The following is a 17,122-nucleotide window of genomic DNA, read 5'->3' on the forward strand; positions in this document are numbered from 1 at the left end:
AAAATTCATTCTCTTTGGAAGTCGACGGGGTGAAATTTTCACTGAATTCATTCCTTTCGGGAAATAAGTCGCACGCAAAATTCATTCTCTTTGGAAGTCGACGGGGTGAAATTTTCACTGAATTCATTCCTTTCGGGAAATAAGTCGCACGCAAAATTCATTCTCTTTGGAAGTCGACGGGGTGAAATTTTCACTGAATTCATTCCTTTCGGGAAATAAGTCGCACGCAAAATTCATTCTCTTTGGAAGTCGACGGGGTGAAATTTTCACTGAATTCATTCCTTTCGGGAAATAAGTCGCACGCAAAATTCAGTCTCTTTGGAAGTCGACGGGGTGAAATTTTCACTGAATTCATTCCTTTCGGGAAATAAGTCGCACACAAAATTCATTCTCTTTGGAAGTCGACGGGGTGAAATTTTCACTGAATTAATTCCTTGCCGTCCCGCGTTGACCAAAGTACAAGGGGAAAGAGGCGCTAGTTCGCACACATTGCTTTGCGATTTCTCTCGGTGATCGTGGTTCGTTCTCGCTCCCCGAACAACAACCAACAGTTGACTGACTGACTGACTGACTGACTGACTGAATGACTGAATGACTGACGCGAGACCTTTCAAATTCACACACTTTTTATTATTTATTTAACAGCTGAAAAAAACTCTCTCTGGCTTCCAAAAGTCCAACAACAACAACAATAGCGAAGAAAACGGATCTTCTTCTTAGAGTTCTCGTTCGGTTTTTTTTTCTTTTTTCCTTTTGCTTTTCCCGTCGGCCTTGAGGTCAGGATGCCCGCTCCCCGCCCATGACTGCCTTGTGTATCTCGCGCACGCTGGTCAGCAGTCGCATGGCGTAGGGACTGCCTTTGGCAGCAGCCACCTTCACAGCGACTAGGGACTCTCTCGACTCCACCCACTGCTCACCGTCCAAGTCTGGGGCATAGTTAGAACCTCCGGTGTGCCTGTACCATAGAAGGAGGGCTTGGCCTTCCGGCAGGAAGGCTTGAACACGCCCCAGGAAAATCGAAGGCTTCTGTAGGGTGCTGCCCTCGGCCACGAGTCCCACAAAGTCGCCCACGTCGATCTCCGGCTCTGACAGCTGGAGAGACCTAGTCATGGGCCCGGCCACAAGCTCCTCTTCGGCCTTGCGCCTGGCCAGATCTAATGCCGGGGTCTTCCTCTGGTTTGCCGTGCGTCGGTCGTAAGTGGTCTGGGCCTGCTCTCGGGAGTGCCGGAGACAAGCAGCAAGGCTGTCTTTCATCTGATCGTCGCATCCGCTGCAGATAGACAGAGGGAGAACAACAACAACGTTTAAAAACCTATCAAACGGTTATCAGCGATGTGGCTATGCCGGCGTTTTAAAGCAACAGATTCCAAAATTCACGCCATGTCGACCTACCTCTGGGAATATGCCCAGGTTACGAAAGATGACCTTAGTCCGCATACGGCCACCTTGCTTCCGGTCAGGAGTTCGAACATTTTCTGTAAACGTGTTGTGAACGACGTGCTCGAGTACGGTGCACCCTTGGAATTCTGAAATGAAATAGGTGAGAGTCAAAATGATCTGGTGACTGCCACCCACGGCCAGTGTTTTCAAAGAGTCCTCTTCGGCCCAAAGATTCCTAACCAGTTAGCTAGTTTCAAGTGAGTGCTACTTCACCCGGCGACGGCATGAGTTGGACAATTTTAGCCCGCGCTAGCTAGCTATAAGACGGGGAACCCTATACTTACCAGAAACAGGTAGTTGCTGCACAGCGTCGGATTAAGCACCTTTCTGAATTCTGATACAAACTGTATGAACAGCCTGCAGAGTTGGCTGTCTGCCTGCGGGGGGAGAGAGAGAGAGACTGTTATTAAAGTGTGCTCAGAACTCTTGTTAATTTCCGTACTCTGCTCGTGTCAGTCGTGACAAGAATTACCTGTATGGGAATAGTTTCAGGCCCGCTCTGCTTGCAGGTTTTGAACCTTCCGAGGTGTAGCACGATGCCGTCGCCATCTGTCTTGATCAAGGCCACGTTTCTGTCACGATAGTGCGCTTTCTGAAACGGCTCTTCCAGTTGGCTTTCCAAAACCAACTCCAGCGTCCTGATTTCTAGGCCCCTGCTGGGCGGGAGGTGGGTGTACAGTGACAAAAGCAGCAGGTCGCGGGCCTCCTGAGCGCGTTGCTGTCTGCCCTTGGCCAATTCAAACCGGCACCGCTGGGCTTCCCTGGCTAGGAGGACTTGGTCCCTTAAGAGAAAGTGGGGACCAGTCTTCTTTAATATTTTTAGAAACGATTCATTCCTACCAATTGAAACTGTACTTCTTGCATTTATTTTCAAGCATTTCAACTCTGAATGCAGTCGTTTACTCAAAAGGGCGGGCGGGCGGGCGGGCGGGCGGGCGGGCGGGCGGGCGGGCAGGCAGGAACTGTAGACCTCGAGGACAAGCGTTCACAAATCATGATTCTTACTATTTTTAAATGTCTACCTCGGTTTTCCTGATTGATCGTCCAAGATGTTTAAAAGACAGACACGTTTTGTTTCAGTTTTGTTTTGTTTCTGTTTTGTTTTACACTAACTAACTAGCACACTTACCAATCCAGCCACTTGCTTTGCGCTTTGAGATCTTCGACTGCGGTCGCCCTCTCCAGATCCCCCTGCTTCTGAAGTACAGTGGCCGTTCTTCTGAGCTGGGAGATAATGCGGATACCTTCGAATTGGGGCCCCAATCCCCGATAGCAATACTTCAGTGGGTATAGCAGACTGCTCGCGTGCACGCTTAGGGTCGCAGGACTCAAGTTCCTCTCCTCCTGATGTAGAGATGAGATGGCAACGTGTCGTAAATGTCTTTTAGCAGGTCAAATGATAATCTACAATCATCTGTCGTTGTCGTTGTTTTGGGGGGATTCCTATCCTTTACATATAAGCCCGTATTTTCGGAGAAAGTGAAATTCGCTTTGTGCGCGAACATGCAGCAAAGTCTGTGCGCTGACTGTGCGCTTTCACTGGCAAAAACATCCAATTTCCTTTCAGGCTCCCATCATTCCCAGAAAGAATACCCACGAAAAGTTAAAGTTACCCTCGCTCGAAGTGCAACGTTCTAAAACAACCTTGATACCCACCTTTAGATAGTCTAGGTATCCTTCGATAAGATCCCCGCGATGGAAGTCTTGGACTGAAGGCGACTCTCCGGGCCGGATTCGCTGAACGTATCCAAGATAACCTGAGGATAGATGGCCGAGAAACATGAAAAGAGGACCAGAAAATTGGAGCGCGTTCCATTCCTCTGTTTGCTTATCTGGTTTGCCTTTCTTTCTCTTTTTCTCTTTTTTTTTTGTGTGCTCGATCACCGAAAATGCCACGAGCGACGCAACTAGCAAATAATGTAAAATGCGGAGCCACCATACTCACACAGGATGCGTTCCAAGGCTTTGTCGAACGTGCTCGCGGCGAGCATCTGTCCGTGCCTCTCCAGCGCATGAGGCCTTGTGAAAAAAGACTTGGTCTCCTGCATGAACCATTGCAGATCTGGTGGGAGATCTGTGAGGCGCAGCGCGTAGGCCGACCTCTTGGGAGGAAGGGGGGCTACGGGAACCTGCTGTGGGGGGGTTTCCTCGGCACGATCATGCCCTGGCTTCTGCTCACGGTCGGGTGTGCTCGTTGTGACGGGTGGCGGTATTTCCAGCCGTGCGGCGGGCATGGGTTGACCGTGATGAGATGTGGCCGCCCTCTTCGGAGGCTGTGGTAAGGTTTCCTCCACACGATCGTCAGCGTGGGGTGTGCTGGTCGTGACGGGCGGCGCTAGTTGCGGCCTTGTCGCCGCGAGCACGTGTTGACCGTGGTGACGTGCGGTTTTCTCCCTGGAACTCTTGAGCTTCGGCGGGAGATCTGTGAGACGCGGTGCGTGATAGGCCGCCCTCTTTCTCTTCGGAGAAAGGGCGGCTACGGGAAGCTGTCGTGGTGCTTCCTCTCCGCGATCACCTGGTTGAAGCTGCTCGTCACCGTCATCGTCGGATACTACTGCGCTTATTGCAACGGGTGGCGGCTGTTGAGATGCAGTCTTCTTCCTGGAGCTTTGCGGGTTTGCGGGCGGGAGATCTGTTGGACGCGGCGCGTGGGATGCCCTCTTGGGAGAGAGGGCGGCCACGGGAGGCTCTTTTGGGGCTTCGTCTCCACCACCGTGTTCTTCGCGCTCCTCGTCGTCAGATACTAGGCTTATTGCAACGGGTGGCGCTGATTCTGGCCTTGCTGCGGGCGTGGGCTCGCCGGCGGGATCACATTCTTCGTGGTCGCTAGAGTGGAGAGAACAACTATCCATAGATTCGGCCGACGGGCTCGGAGAGCGGGGGCTGTCGTCGCCGTCGACCGAGCAGTCAGTGTAGCTTTGATCTTCATCTCCCCCCTCGATATCGCTCATCGTCTCAGTATTCCGCAACAGTCACACGCTCACCAAATTCCACTTTCAAAAGAAAAAAAATAGAGAAAAAATAAAAAATAAAAAATAAATAAGATGAAATAAGATAAACACGAGTTAAAACAGAACCAAAAAACTTTGCGATGTTGTCTAGGTACTACCATCAATGATGCTTACGGCCACCTAAAAATCGAATTCGTGAGATTTCGAGACGCGGTTAACGAGGTGTTTGTCTATATTGGTGTTTGGGTCGAGATTGAACATTAACCAAGCCAGACCAAAGTTGACCGTTGACGCGAATGTCTCGTCTTGCGAGTAAAGCAGGGTCAATCCCAAAAAAAAAAAAAACAACAAAGAAACAACAACAACAACAAAAAGACAAAAACTGGGTACGGTACAGACGATACAAACGGCGTTCAAGCACAAAAGTTTCGGTACAACAAAACGACAAGAATTTGCTGGCTGGGTGTTCACTCGCATCTGAGACAATTTTGGCCTTTAAATCTCGAATCCATTGAAAATTCCGACCAATGCCACAAGAAAGATCAGTTTGCATACTTTCGCCCAATGCTGAAAAACGCAGTTACGGAGCCGGTAACTCACCTATCGGTCCCACCTGTGCCCTGGGGTTCGATAAAGGAAAATGCGACCGTTGGGGACGCCAAACTCGCTTTTGGCATATGGGCGCGGTGACGCTGAAAGGTCCGATCCGAGACAATTTTGGCCTTTAAATCTCGAATCCATTGAAAATTCCGACAAATGCCACAAGAAAGACCAGTTTGCATACTTTCGCCCAATGCTGAAAAACGCAGTTACAGAGCCGGTAACTCACCTGTCGGTCCCGCCTGTGCCCTGGGCTTCGATCGACGAAAATGCGACCGTTAGGGACGCCAAACTCGCTTTTGGCATATGGGCGCGGTGACGCTGAAAGGTCCGATTACAAAACCAATACAAGTGTAAACAAACAGACAAGCATTGCAACTATGTTCGTATCTACGATCACTCTGAATAACGACCAAATTAACCGACAATCAGTTCAATAAAAACGAACCATCTGCTCAGTGTCTTTACCACTAAGTGACGCCGACACGAGTCGCGCCGCACCCCACCTCTGACACAAATAATAGTAGCGTATATTTGTTTGCGGTTATAATAATCGTCTTCATTGAGGAAACTTTTTCAGAAAAGATATGGTTTTCAAAAAGGACCTCAAAACTAGATATATGTAGTAAAAACAACAAAGCTCTAAAGTTGCAAAGGGATTCAAAAGATACAAAAAATGCACAAAATTTAAAAATAAGTGTAAGTAAAAATTAAACGCAAGTAGCTATATTAAAAACTTAAAAAAAATTACGTTGAAGACTATTCACATTCCTCGAGTCTTTGATCGTCTGACCGAGGGAGTTAAAATCGGAAACGGCATGATATCGTGTTCTTTGCTTCCCCCAATTTCTTTTGACACGTGGTCATCTAAAATTGCCTTTGTTACGTGTATTATGCCTATGAATCACGTCTCGTCTAATCAAGTCTACATCGTGATTAATTAAGCCATCGATGCATTTGTATACGTGTACACACCTTCTTTGAAATGGCCTTTTCTCTTGAGGCAGCCACTTGAGAACGGCTAATGCCTCAGTGGAGGATGAGTACGATGGTCTATTTAAAATAACTTTAGCGGCCTTATTTTGCAAAACTTGCAAGCTAGGCGTAAGGGTAATATTATGTTTATCGCCCCGTACAAGATCAGCATATTCAAAAAAGAGGAATAACAAGACTTTTATAGAAAAGTAGACGCACCCTGCTTTGCTTTATAAAATGCTTTATACGCTCGAGAAGCCCAAGCCTCTGATTGAATTTCCCAGTTAGGTGTTCGACATGATCAGTCCATGTGAAATCCGAAGATATATGTATGCCGAGGTATTTAAAGCTGCGAACATTACTTATACTATGATCTAAAATCGAGACAGCCAAATCAACTTTGCTTTCGCGTTTCCTATTACTACCGATAAGCATGCATTTAGTTTTGTCCAAATTTAAAGTCAGTTTTTTTTTGTATGTGCGTGTGTGTGTGTTTTTTTTCCTTTTCACGATAAAAATGCTTTCGGGAAATAACTCGGACGCAAAATTCATTCTCTTTGGAAGGCGACGGGGTGAAATTTTCACTGAATTCATTCCTTTCGGGAAATAAGTCGCACGCAAAATTCATTCTCTTTGGAAGTCGACGGGGTGAAATTTTCACTGAATTCATTCCTTTCGGGAAATAAGTCGCACGCAAAATTCATTCTCTTTGGAAGTCGACGGGGTGAAATTTTCACTGAATTCATTCCTTTCGGGAAATAAGTCGCACGCAAAATTCATTCTCTTTGGAAGTCGACGGGGTGAAATTTTCACTGAATTCATTCCTTTCGGGAAATAAGTCGCACGCAAAATTCATTCTCTTTGGAAGTCGACGGGGTGAGATTTTCATTGAATTAACTCCTTGCCGTCCCGCGTTGACCAAAGTACAAGGGGAAAGACGCGCTAGTTCGCACACATTGCTTTCAGTTCGAGTCACGTCCTGTGTAAAAGTCACGTACCTGGAAAGGCAGGAAGTCGCCAGGGCTATCAATCATTCATTGTGTACGCGCAGAACCTGCGCGAACACAATAGAGACCTCCACTTCCGGTGCCATATTTGGAAACTTGCAGCCATGTTGTCATGTAGGCACGAAACGCGAGTAATGGCGAGCGCCTCGTTTGTTGAAGTGAATAAGTCACGACACCTGACCTAATACATCGTCGATTTTCAATTTCTCATCAAATAATCGTCCTCGAGTGTTCGTAGCTTCTCTCTTTTCTGTTTTAGCTTGCTGGAATTCGCTCGAGGGTCCTAAACTTTGATCCTAAATATCTGCGTGACTTCGTCGAAAAAACCCACGAACCCTAGGCACGTCTCCCTCTTCCCGGTCCTGTTTTTAAACACGTCCCAGCTGAGATCCTCAGCTCATTCCCCATATCAACTCACACAGTTAAGGTCGTTCAACATGCCGCCCAGAAGGAAACGTTCCAAAAGAGCAAGGGGTTGGGAGTTTATAGAAACACAAGCTGCGGAAAGTCGCAGGTCGGTAACGCGCTAAAATACACATGGTGCTCTGTTCTGTTTTCTTGTTCGTTTGGTTTTTTTTTTTTTTTGTCGTTGTTCCCCGAGGTGAAACGCACCCAGTGAAACGACCAGTAGGCAATCATTGCATTCATTGTATTCATTTGGAAGCTGTTCTATTTGCGGTCGTCTCTGCCTCTTCTTTCTTGGTTTTTGTCTATGTTTGTTTTCATTTTGCGTTTGTACTATACATTGTACAAACATACACGCTTGATTTTTACTTGGTGTACTTAGCGACGACTCTCTTTCGCATTGCAGTTCCCGTCTTGATCCCGTTCCCGTTCGAGACGAGGAAGATCCAAGCCAGGAAAGGTATGATATTAAATTTGACTTAGTGGGCACATATTAGATTCTATCTACTCCCCCAGAGTCACTTATTGGCACAGAGAATGTCTGTTGGTCTATTCCTTTATTTCTGGCAAAGGTTTCAAAAATTCAGAAGAAAACACGATCATCACTGCCCTTTTACATGCTCGAATCATGGAAGGGGCGCCCCTTTCGGGCAGAGACACCCCTCCCCTCCCCCTGGGAGTTGACAAGGATAATAGTACATAAGTGTTTTCTCCCCAGTTACTGGTATTTTTTAATCTTGCCACAATATTTCTTGAACACCGGAACCAATTTAGCTGGCTGCAGATTTTGAAGGGCATCTACTGCTCTGGTTGAAGATCATCATCAGAATTATTGTTATTCTTCTTAATGTTATTATCATTATTACTACTACTATTATTATTATTATTATTATTATTATTATTATTATTATTGTAGCCTTGTTAATATAATTATAATCCATGCCCCAGTAGTTCTCAAAAAAGCATGTGCTCAATATTGTCGAATTAAATTTCAACTCGGCCAAAGATAGTTTCGGTGGTGTTACATCAGATTAGCCATCAGGCTACTGCAAAATTCCAACCAAATTGCTCAAACTTAGCCAGGAAACAGATTGCACTTGACATGTGCCTTGGGTTTGTCCACTGTATCTGATGAACGGAGCACATAAAAGTGAGAACTGCTGTGCAAGGAACAGGGCAAAATAAAATACTCTACAACTTTTGTAGTACTCGACTGGAGAACTTGAGATTGTATACCAAAGAGTGCAAGTTTGGACTCCTTGCAATCAATCACAAAGAAATTGGCCACAAGTAAAAAAAAAAAAACTGCAAAATCACTTGCAGGCAAAACATCAACGAGCTCATGCATTCCCTGTAAATTTTGGGGTTTTGAAAAGAGAATTCCTGGGAAACTGTTTGTTATCTATCGATGGGGCTCAGATTGTCAGAGATAACTGAAATGGTTCATATGCTCTTTCCACATTCAAAAATTTCATCTTATTTCTTGGCGAGATGATGATGATGACGAGGCAAAAAATGTAAACAAGGATTCACCCACGTTCAAAAAAGGAAACAGAAGTAGCTCTTGAGCAAGGCTTGTCATGTTTTTTTAATTTTTTTCATGTCTTGTTTTTCCCTTTTTTGTAGCCCTTCAAGCTCGTTCATTGATGACGAAACACAACCCCAGGACTCACCAATGCTGCATGTGGCCTTAGACAACCAGCCATCCACAAGCAGGGATGTGGCACCGGTCCTTGTCGCACCGTATTTCCCGTCTGGCCTGGCGGTATCGTTGGAAGATAGAATGCGGTTCAACTTCAATCTGTTCCTGTATGACAGCTTGCGTTTGCCCGCAGGGCTTTTTGCTGAGGACCAAGCTGGAGAAGTGGTATTTGAAGACCTGCAGACATGTAGAGATTATTGTTCACGCTATGTACAGAGTAGAGAGGAATGGTGCAGCACACAGCGGCAGGAGTCAGACCACTCACAAGAAAGAAGAAATGAACTGTCCAAGGAGGATATGTTTCTAACCACGGGAGAAGCCTTGGATGGGAGTCTGAGATGTGGCAACGAGGCATTCGACCGCAACTTGAATTTGGTACGCCTTGACCTCTTTGGCAACGTCATGATCTTGAATGCCCCCCACTGGAGCGATGTCTCTGCGCAGTTTACACATGGTTTCCCTCGTCGCCTCATCACGGACACACATAGAGGAATCTTGCCTGGCAATATCACGGTGGCAGCACGCATTTCGAACCAGGGAATTCGAAGCGTGTCTCCAGGTAACTTGAAAACATTTTTTAACCATTTTTTTTTCCTTTAAAAAAAAACAAACAAACAAACAAAAACAGTAGTAGTAGTATTCCATTGTGAGGTCAAAATGATAACTCTGCTAGCACCAAAGAAAATTCAAGCTTGGGACAGTTTTGGAAGACTATTCTTGGATTCCTCGGTAACTCACCTCACTTATTACATCTTGTGTTCTCAATGCAGTTCCTCTGATTACCTTTGGTACAAAGTGATTTGTTCTTGTGAAGGGCTAGTGCTCAGGACATGCAATTGACATGGACTCTCTTGCAGGTGACGTGGCTGCTTTCATGTCAAAAGAAATGATACGAGGTCTGGGACTCACCGTGACAGAACTGATGCTCGCGCGAATGACAGCAATCAGATATGCGGGCAAGAAAGACAAACCGGCACGTCTGGTGGAAATGATGGTTCGATTTGGAGTGGACTTCCTGACCATGACGCCCCTGGAAGCCGAACAGACAAAGGGGCTCAGACTGGCCAGCTCTTCCCACTGGGATCTGGTGATAGCCTCTGCTCCAGACGACGGGGAGGACAGCAGTTCGGATGAGTCAGAACTCTCCGTCGGGTGGGATGCTGAAGAGGAGCTGGAGCCCCTTCCCTCCCGAGGAACCCCAGAGCATGCTGAAACGGTGACCAGGCACATAGAAAATCTGCTGCAGTGTTACGTGTCTGTGCAGACAACGACTCAGGTAGGGTCTCTCCTGTGATTATGAGCGAGTCAGTCAGTCAGTCAGTACACGAGCTTAGAACCCATTACTCCAAATGACCATAATACACGCATTTAAAGATCCTCTTCATCATGCAGGGCCTTGTTTTAGATGACCAACTAGATACATCTCACCCTTTTATAACAGGCACTGCAAGTCACAGCTGCAGAAGCGACACCCACAAGAAGACCCAGCGGCAGCTCCGGCATGGTCAGACGAAGAAAGCAGGCGACTCCCAGACGTGCCAGGAGCGGAGCATCCCAGGTGTCCGCAGAAGGGCCAGTAGCTGAGGAGCAAAGACCAAGAAGGGACCAAGAAGCACGGCAGGAAGCACCACAAGATCCCCAGCAGCGTCTGCTAGCACTACCAGGAATCATAGCCACACGCATACCCAACAGGGAGTCTTTGGACAGGCTGCAAAAGTTCCTGCAAGAAAACCAACCTTGCAACCCACCACAGGTGAACTGAAATTTAAAAAATTAAAGAACTGCACATTGACTGACAAAATGATTTGATAGGTGCTAACTTCAAAAATATTAGATTGGCATTTGCCGGTGGCATACACAATTTTTCACTTGCAGCCTATTTCCTCTGAGAGCAAGTCACCTCGAGATGTATTTATAACAGGTCACAGTTAAAGTTGGGTCCAAATTTTTCTTACCTAGGCTGATTTTGGATTTCTTCTTATTATTACTGTGATGATTATATTTTCTAGGTTTTTTTTCCCCCTTTTTTCTTTTCATGGCCCTTATGGGGAATTGGATTAGTGATCTTGAAATTGCCCATTCTGAATAGTTGGGGCCAGGAGACAGAGGAAATTGAGACTCAATCTTTGTCAAAAACTTTTAACCTAAATTTAATTTTGACCTGTTAGAGGGGCAGGGGGAAATTGAGAATGAACGTGTGAAAATTAGTGATCTTGAAATTGCCCATTCTGAATAGTTGGGGCCAGGAGACAGAGGAAATTGAGACTCAATCTTTGTCAAAAACTTTTAACCTAAATTTAATTTTGACCTGTTAGAGGGGCAGGGGGAAATTGAGAATGAACCAATTGTAAGTTAAAAAATTTTCACCCCATTTTAAATTTTTTAATTTTTACTACTTGCACCAAGCATGCTTTATTATTATTATTATTATTATTATTATTATTATTATTATCATTATTACTATTATTATTATTATTATTATTATTAGTGGAGGTACCTACCTCACCTGTTGCTTTTTTTTTCTCTCCCTAGGCAGAAGAGCAGGCCAGATCTTCAGACACGCAAGCCTTACAGCAGGCTAGACGAGCTGCAGCCCTCAGGGTCTACACAGAGGAACGTACCAGAATAGTGAGGCGGAGAGTCCGCGATGTCTGGACAGCCACTGGGGCCGACTGCACTTGCCTGGGAGAGCCGGTCGTGAGAGACTCCCAGGACGAAGAGGATCAGAGCTGCCCGTACTGCCTGTGCCAGGAAGGGGGGGGAGATATGGCCGACGTGAGAACCAAATGTCAGAATCCAACCTGCTCCATTTGCATGCTCGTAAACAAGCTGGACCAACCCACAATCACTGCGCTGGGCTTGAAAAGAAACCAACGGCTGGCTGCCATGTTGGAATTTGCACCCCTGATCGCACAATGTTTGAACGGCGGACAGATCCCTGAAGATAGGAGGATCCTGCTTTGCAAGGCCCTGGAGGACATCCTGAGTTGTAGTGCTACCAGACTGCGATATATTGCCAATGCTGGAATGCTGGTCATGCTCCGTCCACGTCTCCAACACCTTCTCTTACAAAGAGGCTGGGGAGACGTATGGTGCAACTTGTCCAAGATAGCCAGTGCCATCGGCCATCACAGCGACCACCATAGCCAGATCGCAGCACTCATGTATATACGTCGAAGGTGCATACCAGACAGTAACAACAGATGGCTGTGGTTTCTCCAGCCAGAAGATCCCACCGAAGAAGAAGAGATCGACAGGACTGTCTTCCAATAGGAGGTACCTAACTGTAAAAGAAATTTTTAGTCAGACTGTAAGCTTTTCACTTGGATGTTCATTTTGGAGTTGGAGATGATCAATGTCAACGTCTCGTGCAAACTGTTGATAGATATTCGAGCTATGAGGACATTAGTTCTTTCTGTGACAATGGTTTTACTCAATTTTTAAATTCAACCAGCATGTTCATTTTAGAGTTCAACACAGGCCAGTGTGTGTTCTGAAGAAATGAATTTTTTTTTTGTGGCAATGGTGAGAGGTGGTTTCAGTCAATTTTAAAACAAGATGATCAATTTCAAAGTCTCTCGCAAACTGTGGATAAATATTCAAGCTAGGGCAGTGGTGTTTTTCTGAGGAAATTGGTCTTTTCTGTGACAGCGGTGAGATGGTTTTACTCGATTTTGAAATTCAACCAGCATGTTCATTTCAGAGTTCAACACAGGCCAGTGTGTTCCGTAAATGTTGTGTTTGCAAGATTTTTTTTTTTTAAGTTCCTCAGAAGCTGTTGATAATAATATTCAAGCTAAGGCGGTCGTGTTTTTGTGAGGAAACTAATTTTTTCTGTGACAAAGGTGACAGATAGTTTAGCTCGATTTTGAAATTTGACCAGCATGTTCATTTTGGAATTCAACACATTTAAAATAAAATTGAGTTGATGGTTGAGAAAATGTGTGCTTGTTCTCTGCTATAATAAGTTATTTTTAATAACCGCCACAAAAGGGAAGCAGGTCGCTGTGCCCACAAAGATGAGAACATTCAAAAGTGTCTCCTTTAACTCCAGTCACCACGATCGCTATAAATGCAGCTTTCCTTACCTAGCCTGTCAACCAATTGCGATAAAATGGTCTTTTGTTTTCACCTTCATTTGACTAAAAAGGTTTGCAGTTGAGAGAAAGGAATTGAACAACAATTAGACTGCCGACAAAACTCTGAACAGACAAATTCAACCTCTTTTTTCCAATTGTCAATCCGAGATCTCTCTTTGGGGCACTTTGCCAAATTTCGCCCTCCATATTGAAATGAAAATAGATCCTCGTTAAGAAAAGCAGTGCATTATAGTCTAAATTCAAGGTTTTACCCCCGAGACAGGCGGTAAGGGTTGTTATTTAAGCAAATTCCTTCCAACTATTAATGGTTCCAGAAAGAAATGCACCCTTGCTTAGGAAATTTTCAGGCAACCCTAACACTCACCTTGCTTTTTCCGGCTTAATTCAACCATCGCGTGTGGAAGTCAGGGTTAGGGTTAGGGTTTAGGGTTAGGGTTAGGGTTAGGGTTAGGGTTTAGCGTTTAGGGTTAGGGTTAGGGTTAGGGTTAGGGTTAGGGTTAGGGTTAGGGTTAGGGTTTAGGGTTTAGGGTTTAGGGTTAGGGTTAGGGTTAGTTAGGGTTGTGTATGAATCAGGATTTTTAAGGTTTAGAGTACTTTTGCGCCCTGGGTTGGCTAGATTAATTTATTTAGGGTTAGGGTTTTTTGGGGTTTTGAGGTCTTTTCAGGTAAGGGTATATATTAGGGTTAGTTTCGGTTGTGTAGGGTTGAGGCCTTTTAGGCTTTAGAGTTCTTTTATGCCTAGGATTTGCTGGGTTTTCTTACCGTTGGGTAGGGTTTAGGGTTTTTCAGTCTTTGGAGGTCTTTTCTGGTTAGGGTATATCTTAGTATTTGTTACGGTTTTGTAGTATTGAGGTTTTTTTAAGTTTAGAGTTGTTTCGCACCTAGGGTTTTCTAGGTTTTCTTACGGTTTTGTAGGGTTCATGGTTTTTCAGTTTTTAGAGGTTTTTTCTGGTTAGGGTATATGTTAGGGTTAGTTACGATTGTGTAGGGTTTTGGTTTTTTTAGGGTTTAGAGTGGTTTCGCGCTTAGGGTTGGCAAGATTTTCTTAGAGTTGGGTAAGGTTTAGGATTTTTCAGCTGTTAGAGGCATTTTGCGGTTAGGGCATATCTTAGGGTTAGTTACGATTGTTTAGGGTTTAGGTTTTTGAGGGTTTAGAGTGGTTTTGCACTTAGGGTTTTTAGTGTTTTTTTTTAACAGTTTCTTAGGTTTTAGGGTTTTTTAGGGTTTAGAGTTTTTTGGCGGTTAGGGTATTGCTTAGGGTAGGGTTAGGGTTAGGGTTAGTTTCTTTTTTTTTATACCAGGGTTTTTTTCTGGAAATAATAAACTTTTGTCTTTTCTGGAACTTTTTACGCTAGGGTAGATTGTTGTTAATAGCAACCCTTACTGATTTTTTTGATGAATATTAATTTTTTTACTCGAATTTTTACTAGAAATATTAGTTTTTTTATCAACGTTTTTAAATATTAACCTTACTTGCCTTGCTTGGAAAAATCTGAGCTTTAACTGCTTCTTTGGAGATATCTCTGCTTAGTGTTAGGGTTTCGAAATAAAAACCCTAACCGTTTATCTGGGAAATATCTAGGATAGGGTTTATTTTTTTTACTGGAACCATTAATTTGAAATTAACTCCACCAAAATGTAATCTTAGCTGCTCTCTGGGAAATATTTGACTTATAACTGCCCTTTTGGAGATAAATATGCTTGGGATTAGTTTTTTGAAATAATAACATTAACCGTTTTTTGGGAAATATCTAGGATAGGGCTAATTTTTTTACTAGAACCATTAATTTGAAATTAACTCGACTGTAATATGACCTTAGCTGCCTCGGTGGGAAATATCTAAGCTTCAACGGTTCTTTTCGAGATAAATAAGATTGGGTGGATTTTCTGAAATAAGAACCCTTACCGTATGGTTGGGAAATTTGTAGGCTAGGGTGGATTTTTTTACTGGAACTATTAATTTGAAATGAGTTTTACCAAATAATAAACTTTACTGTCTGTCTGGGTAAAACCTTTGATTTAGACTATAATGCGCTGCTTTTCTTAAGGAGGATTTCTTTCTTTTCAATATGGCGAATGAAGTTTGGCAAAATTGTTTTTAAAAATATCTCGTAGTGAGAATTGGAAAAAGAATTTGAATTTGTTTACGGTTTGGGATTGGGGTTGGGTTTAATTCCTAATCAAGTCAAGGTGGTAGTCGGCTTTCTTGCTGTCATATAAAATATTTAATCAAACTTTTATCGCTTGATGTTTCACACATATTTTACACTCACTTATTCTACATATAAACCATAACAAATTTTATATATAAACCATAACGGTAGCTTTATTAGAATACAACGAAGATTTGCATACAAAAATATAAGCAAGGAATCTTATACTTTGCCATTACTAACTGTGTGGCAATTGAATTACATGCTTATCGTTGGCTGGCGGTTGAAGGATTGGTTTTTTTATTAAGATAATTGTTACATTTTGTACTGGTATAAGTCTGCCTTTAAAATTATTCAATTCAGGAAAACTTTTCGAAGTTCTTATGGTTTTTCTATCTCATAAACAAAGGGTTTTTCAAAAGGCTTTCTCTCAGATATACGCGTTAGTAATTTTTAAATACGTCGCTTATCATAGCGATTTGGAAAAGAAAATTCTTAAGATTGTTCTGGCTGTTGCCGCTTCTTAGGATGTATATTCTTCTGCCTCTTTCCTGATTTGTAGTCCTCTTCACGTTTGACACTGTATGTAGATAAAAGGGAGCGATATTAAGTTAGGTTCATTCAAGGTTTCAATACAAAAGTAAATTGTAGTTGCTAATATCGAATCGAATTGCACTAAAGATTGAATTAGTAACGATGTTCATAATAACTGGTGCTGGTGTGTTTTTATTATGATAATTATTTAGTTTCGTTCTCCTTTAAACGTATTTGTAATTAAATAAGAGTGTAATGCTATTTTAGGGCATGTCAATTTCTATTTCTAGTTTAAATGGTTTCTCAACTTCGTTTGCTTAATACAGGCTTTGATTATGTTTGATGCAATTGAAAAAAGATATGAATTACTTTACTGATTTCAAATTAAACCAATCTATTATGTCAACAAGAAACATCTGGTTGCCAGCTTGTATTCAGAATGGTACCACATATTTGTAGTTTTCCAAATAAAGGGCAAGTTTGAAAAGTCCCTCTTTTTCAACTCGTTTTTTTTATTAGAATTTTTTAAATTATTTAGTTTAAGGTTGTAGTTTCTATCTATTGTCTAGTTGTAAAAGTAATAAACACACCAACTTATCTTTCACTGTCAGCCATATGCCCTACTCTGCCACGATGTGAACCAGAGTGAGTAACGAGGTCATGCTGAAAAAAATCTAACAAAAATTGTTGCAGTTAAAACATGCCCGCCTTACCTCTTAGATGATATGTAGGGCTTATAGATATCAAGTTTTTCTTCAACTGATCAGTACGACACATCAGGGTTTTCCTAACAGCGAACGAGCCCATCTTACACAGGTTAGTATCGTAACATTTAAGTACTTCTTTACATATCTTCTCAGTGATGCACAGCATCCGAAAATGAGGATATCTTGAGCTGCAATAATTTTTAAATGTTTTAAGCTCCCAAATCCCTTTTATTCTTTCTATCTAACTTGAGACAATATTAACTTCTATGCTACACTATACCATAGTGTACACTACCATACTATGCTGTACTATACTATCCTATACACTACTGTACAGTACTTAGATGCATGTGTAATAATTTCGCTTATTTTCCCATAAAAACTATTATAAGATGTCATATTCTCGAGTTTGGAAGCGATTAGAACACTTGTTGTCTTTTCAGTTTAAGATTAATGCAAGGGCTATGCTCTGTCACCCGTTCATGACTGTCTTTTTTAATAGAAAGACAATCTGCCTTGAATAGCTTCTACTTTCATTACTCAGAAAC

The 17,122-nt window shown here is 43.2% G+C and overlaps 1 protein-coding gene and 1 pseudogene across 1 annotated transcript; one reads left to right on the forward strand and one right to left on the reverse strand.

The window, feature by feature from the left end:
* Nucleotides 1–4,538: 4,538 nt before the first annotated feature.
* On the reverse strand, nucleotides 4,539–6,401 carry LOC131775935 (uncharacterized; annotated as a pseudogene).
* Nucleotides 6,402–9,737: 3,336 nt separating this feature from the next.
* On the forward strand, nucleotides 9,738–12,436 carry LOC136280039 (uncharacterized). The gene is made up of 3 exons (XM_066164647.1): nucleotides 9,738–10,356; nucleotides 10,522–10,833; nucleotides 11,613–12,436. Exons 1-3 carry the CDS (start codon nucleotides 9,922–9,924, stop codon nucleotides 12,351–12,353), a joined length of 1,488 nt encoding a protein of 495 aa, XP_066020744.1. The 5' UTR covers nucleotides 9,738–9,921; the 3' UTR covers nucleotides 12,354–12,436.
* The last annotated feature ends 4,686 nt before the right edge of the window (nucleotides 12,437–17,122 follow it).

The sequence above is a fragment of the Pocillopora verrucosa genome, chromosome 3 (genome assembly GCF_036669915.1).
Source record: "Pocillopora verrucosa isolate sample1 chromosome 3, ASM3666991v2, whole genome shotgun sequence".
Classification (NCBI taxonomy): Eukaryota; Metazoa; Cnidaria; class Anthozoa; order Scleractinia; family Pocilloporidae; genus Pocillopora; species Pocillopora verrucosa.

Bases quoted from the DNA above. Each gene is read 5' to 3' on its own strand.
- LOC136280039 (XM_066164647.1), top strand. From the start codon at position 9,922: ATGGACTCTCTTGCAGGTGACGTGGCTGCTTTCATGTCAAAAGAAATG. The intron at 10,357-10,521 runs GTAGGGTCTCTC...CTTTTATAACAG, and splicing joins CTGTGCAGACAACGACTCAG to GCACTGCAAGTCACAGCTGC. The intron at 10,834-11,612 runs GTGAACTGAAAT...TTCTCTCCCTAG, and splicing joins AACCTTGCAACCCACCACAG to GCAGAAGAGCAGGCCAGATC.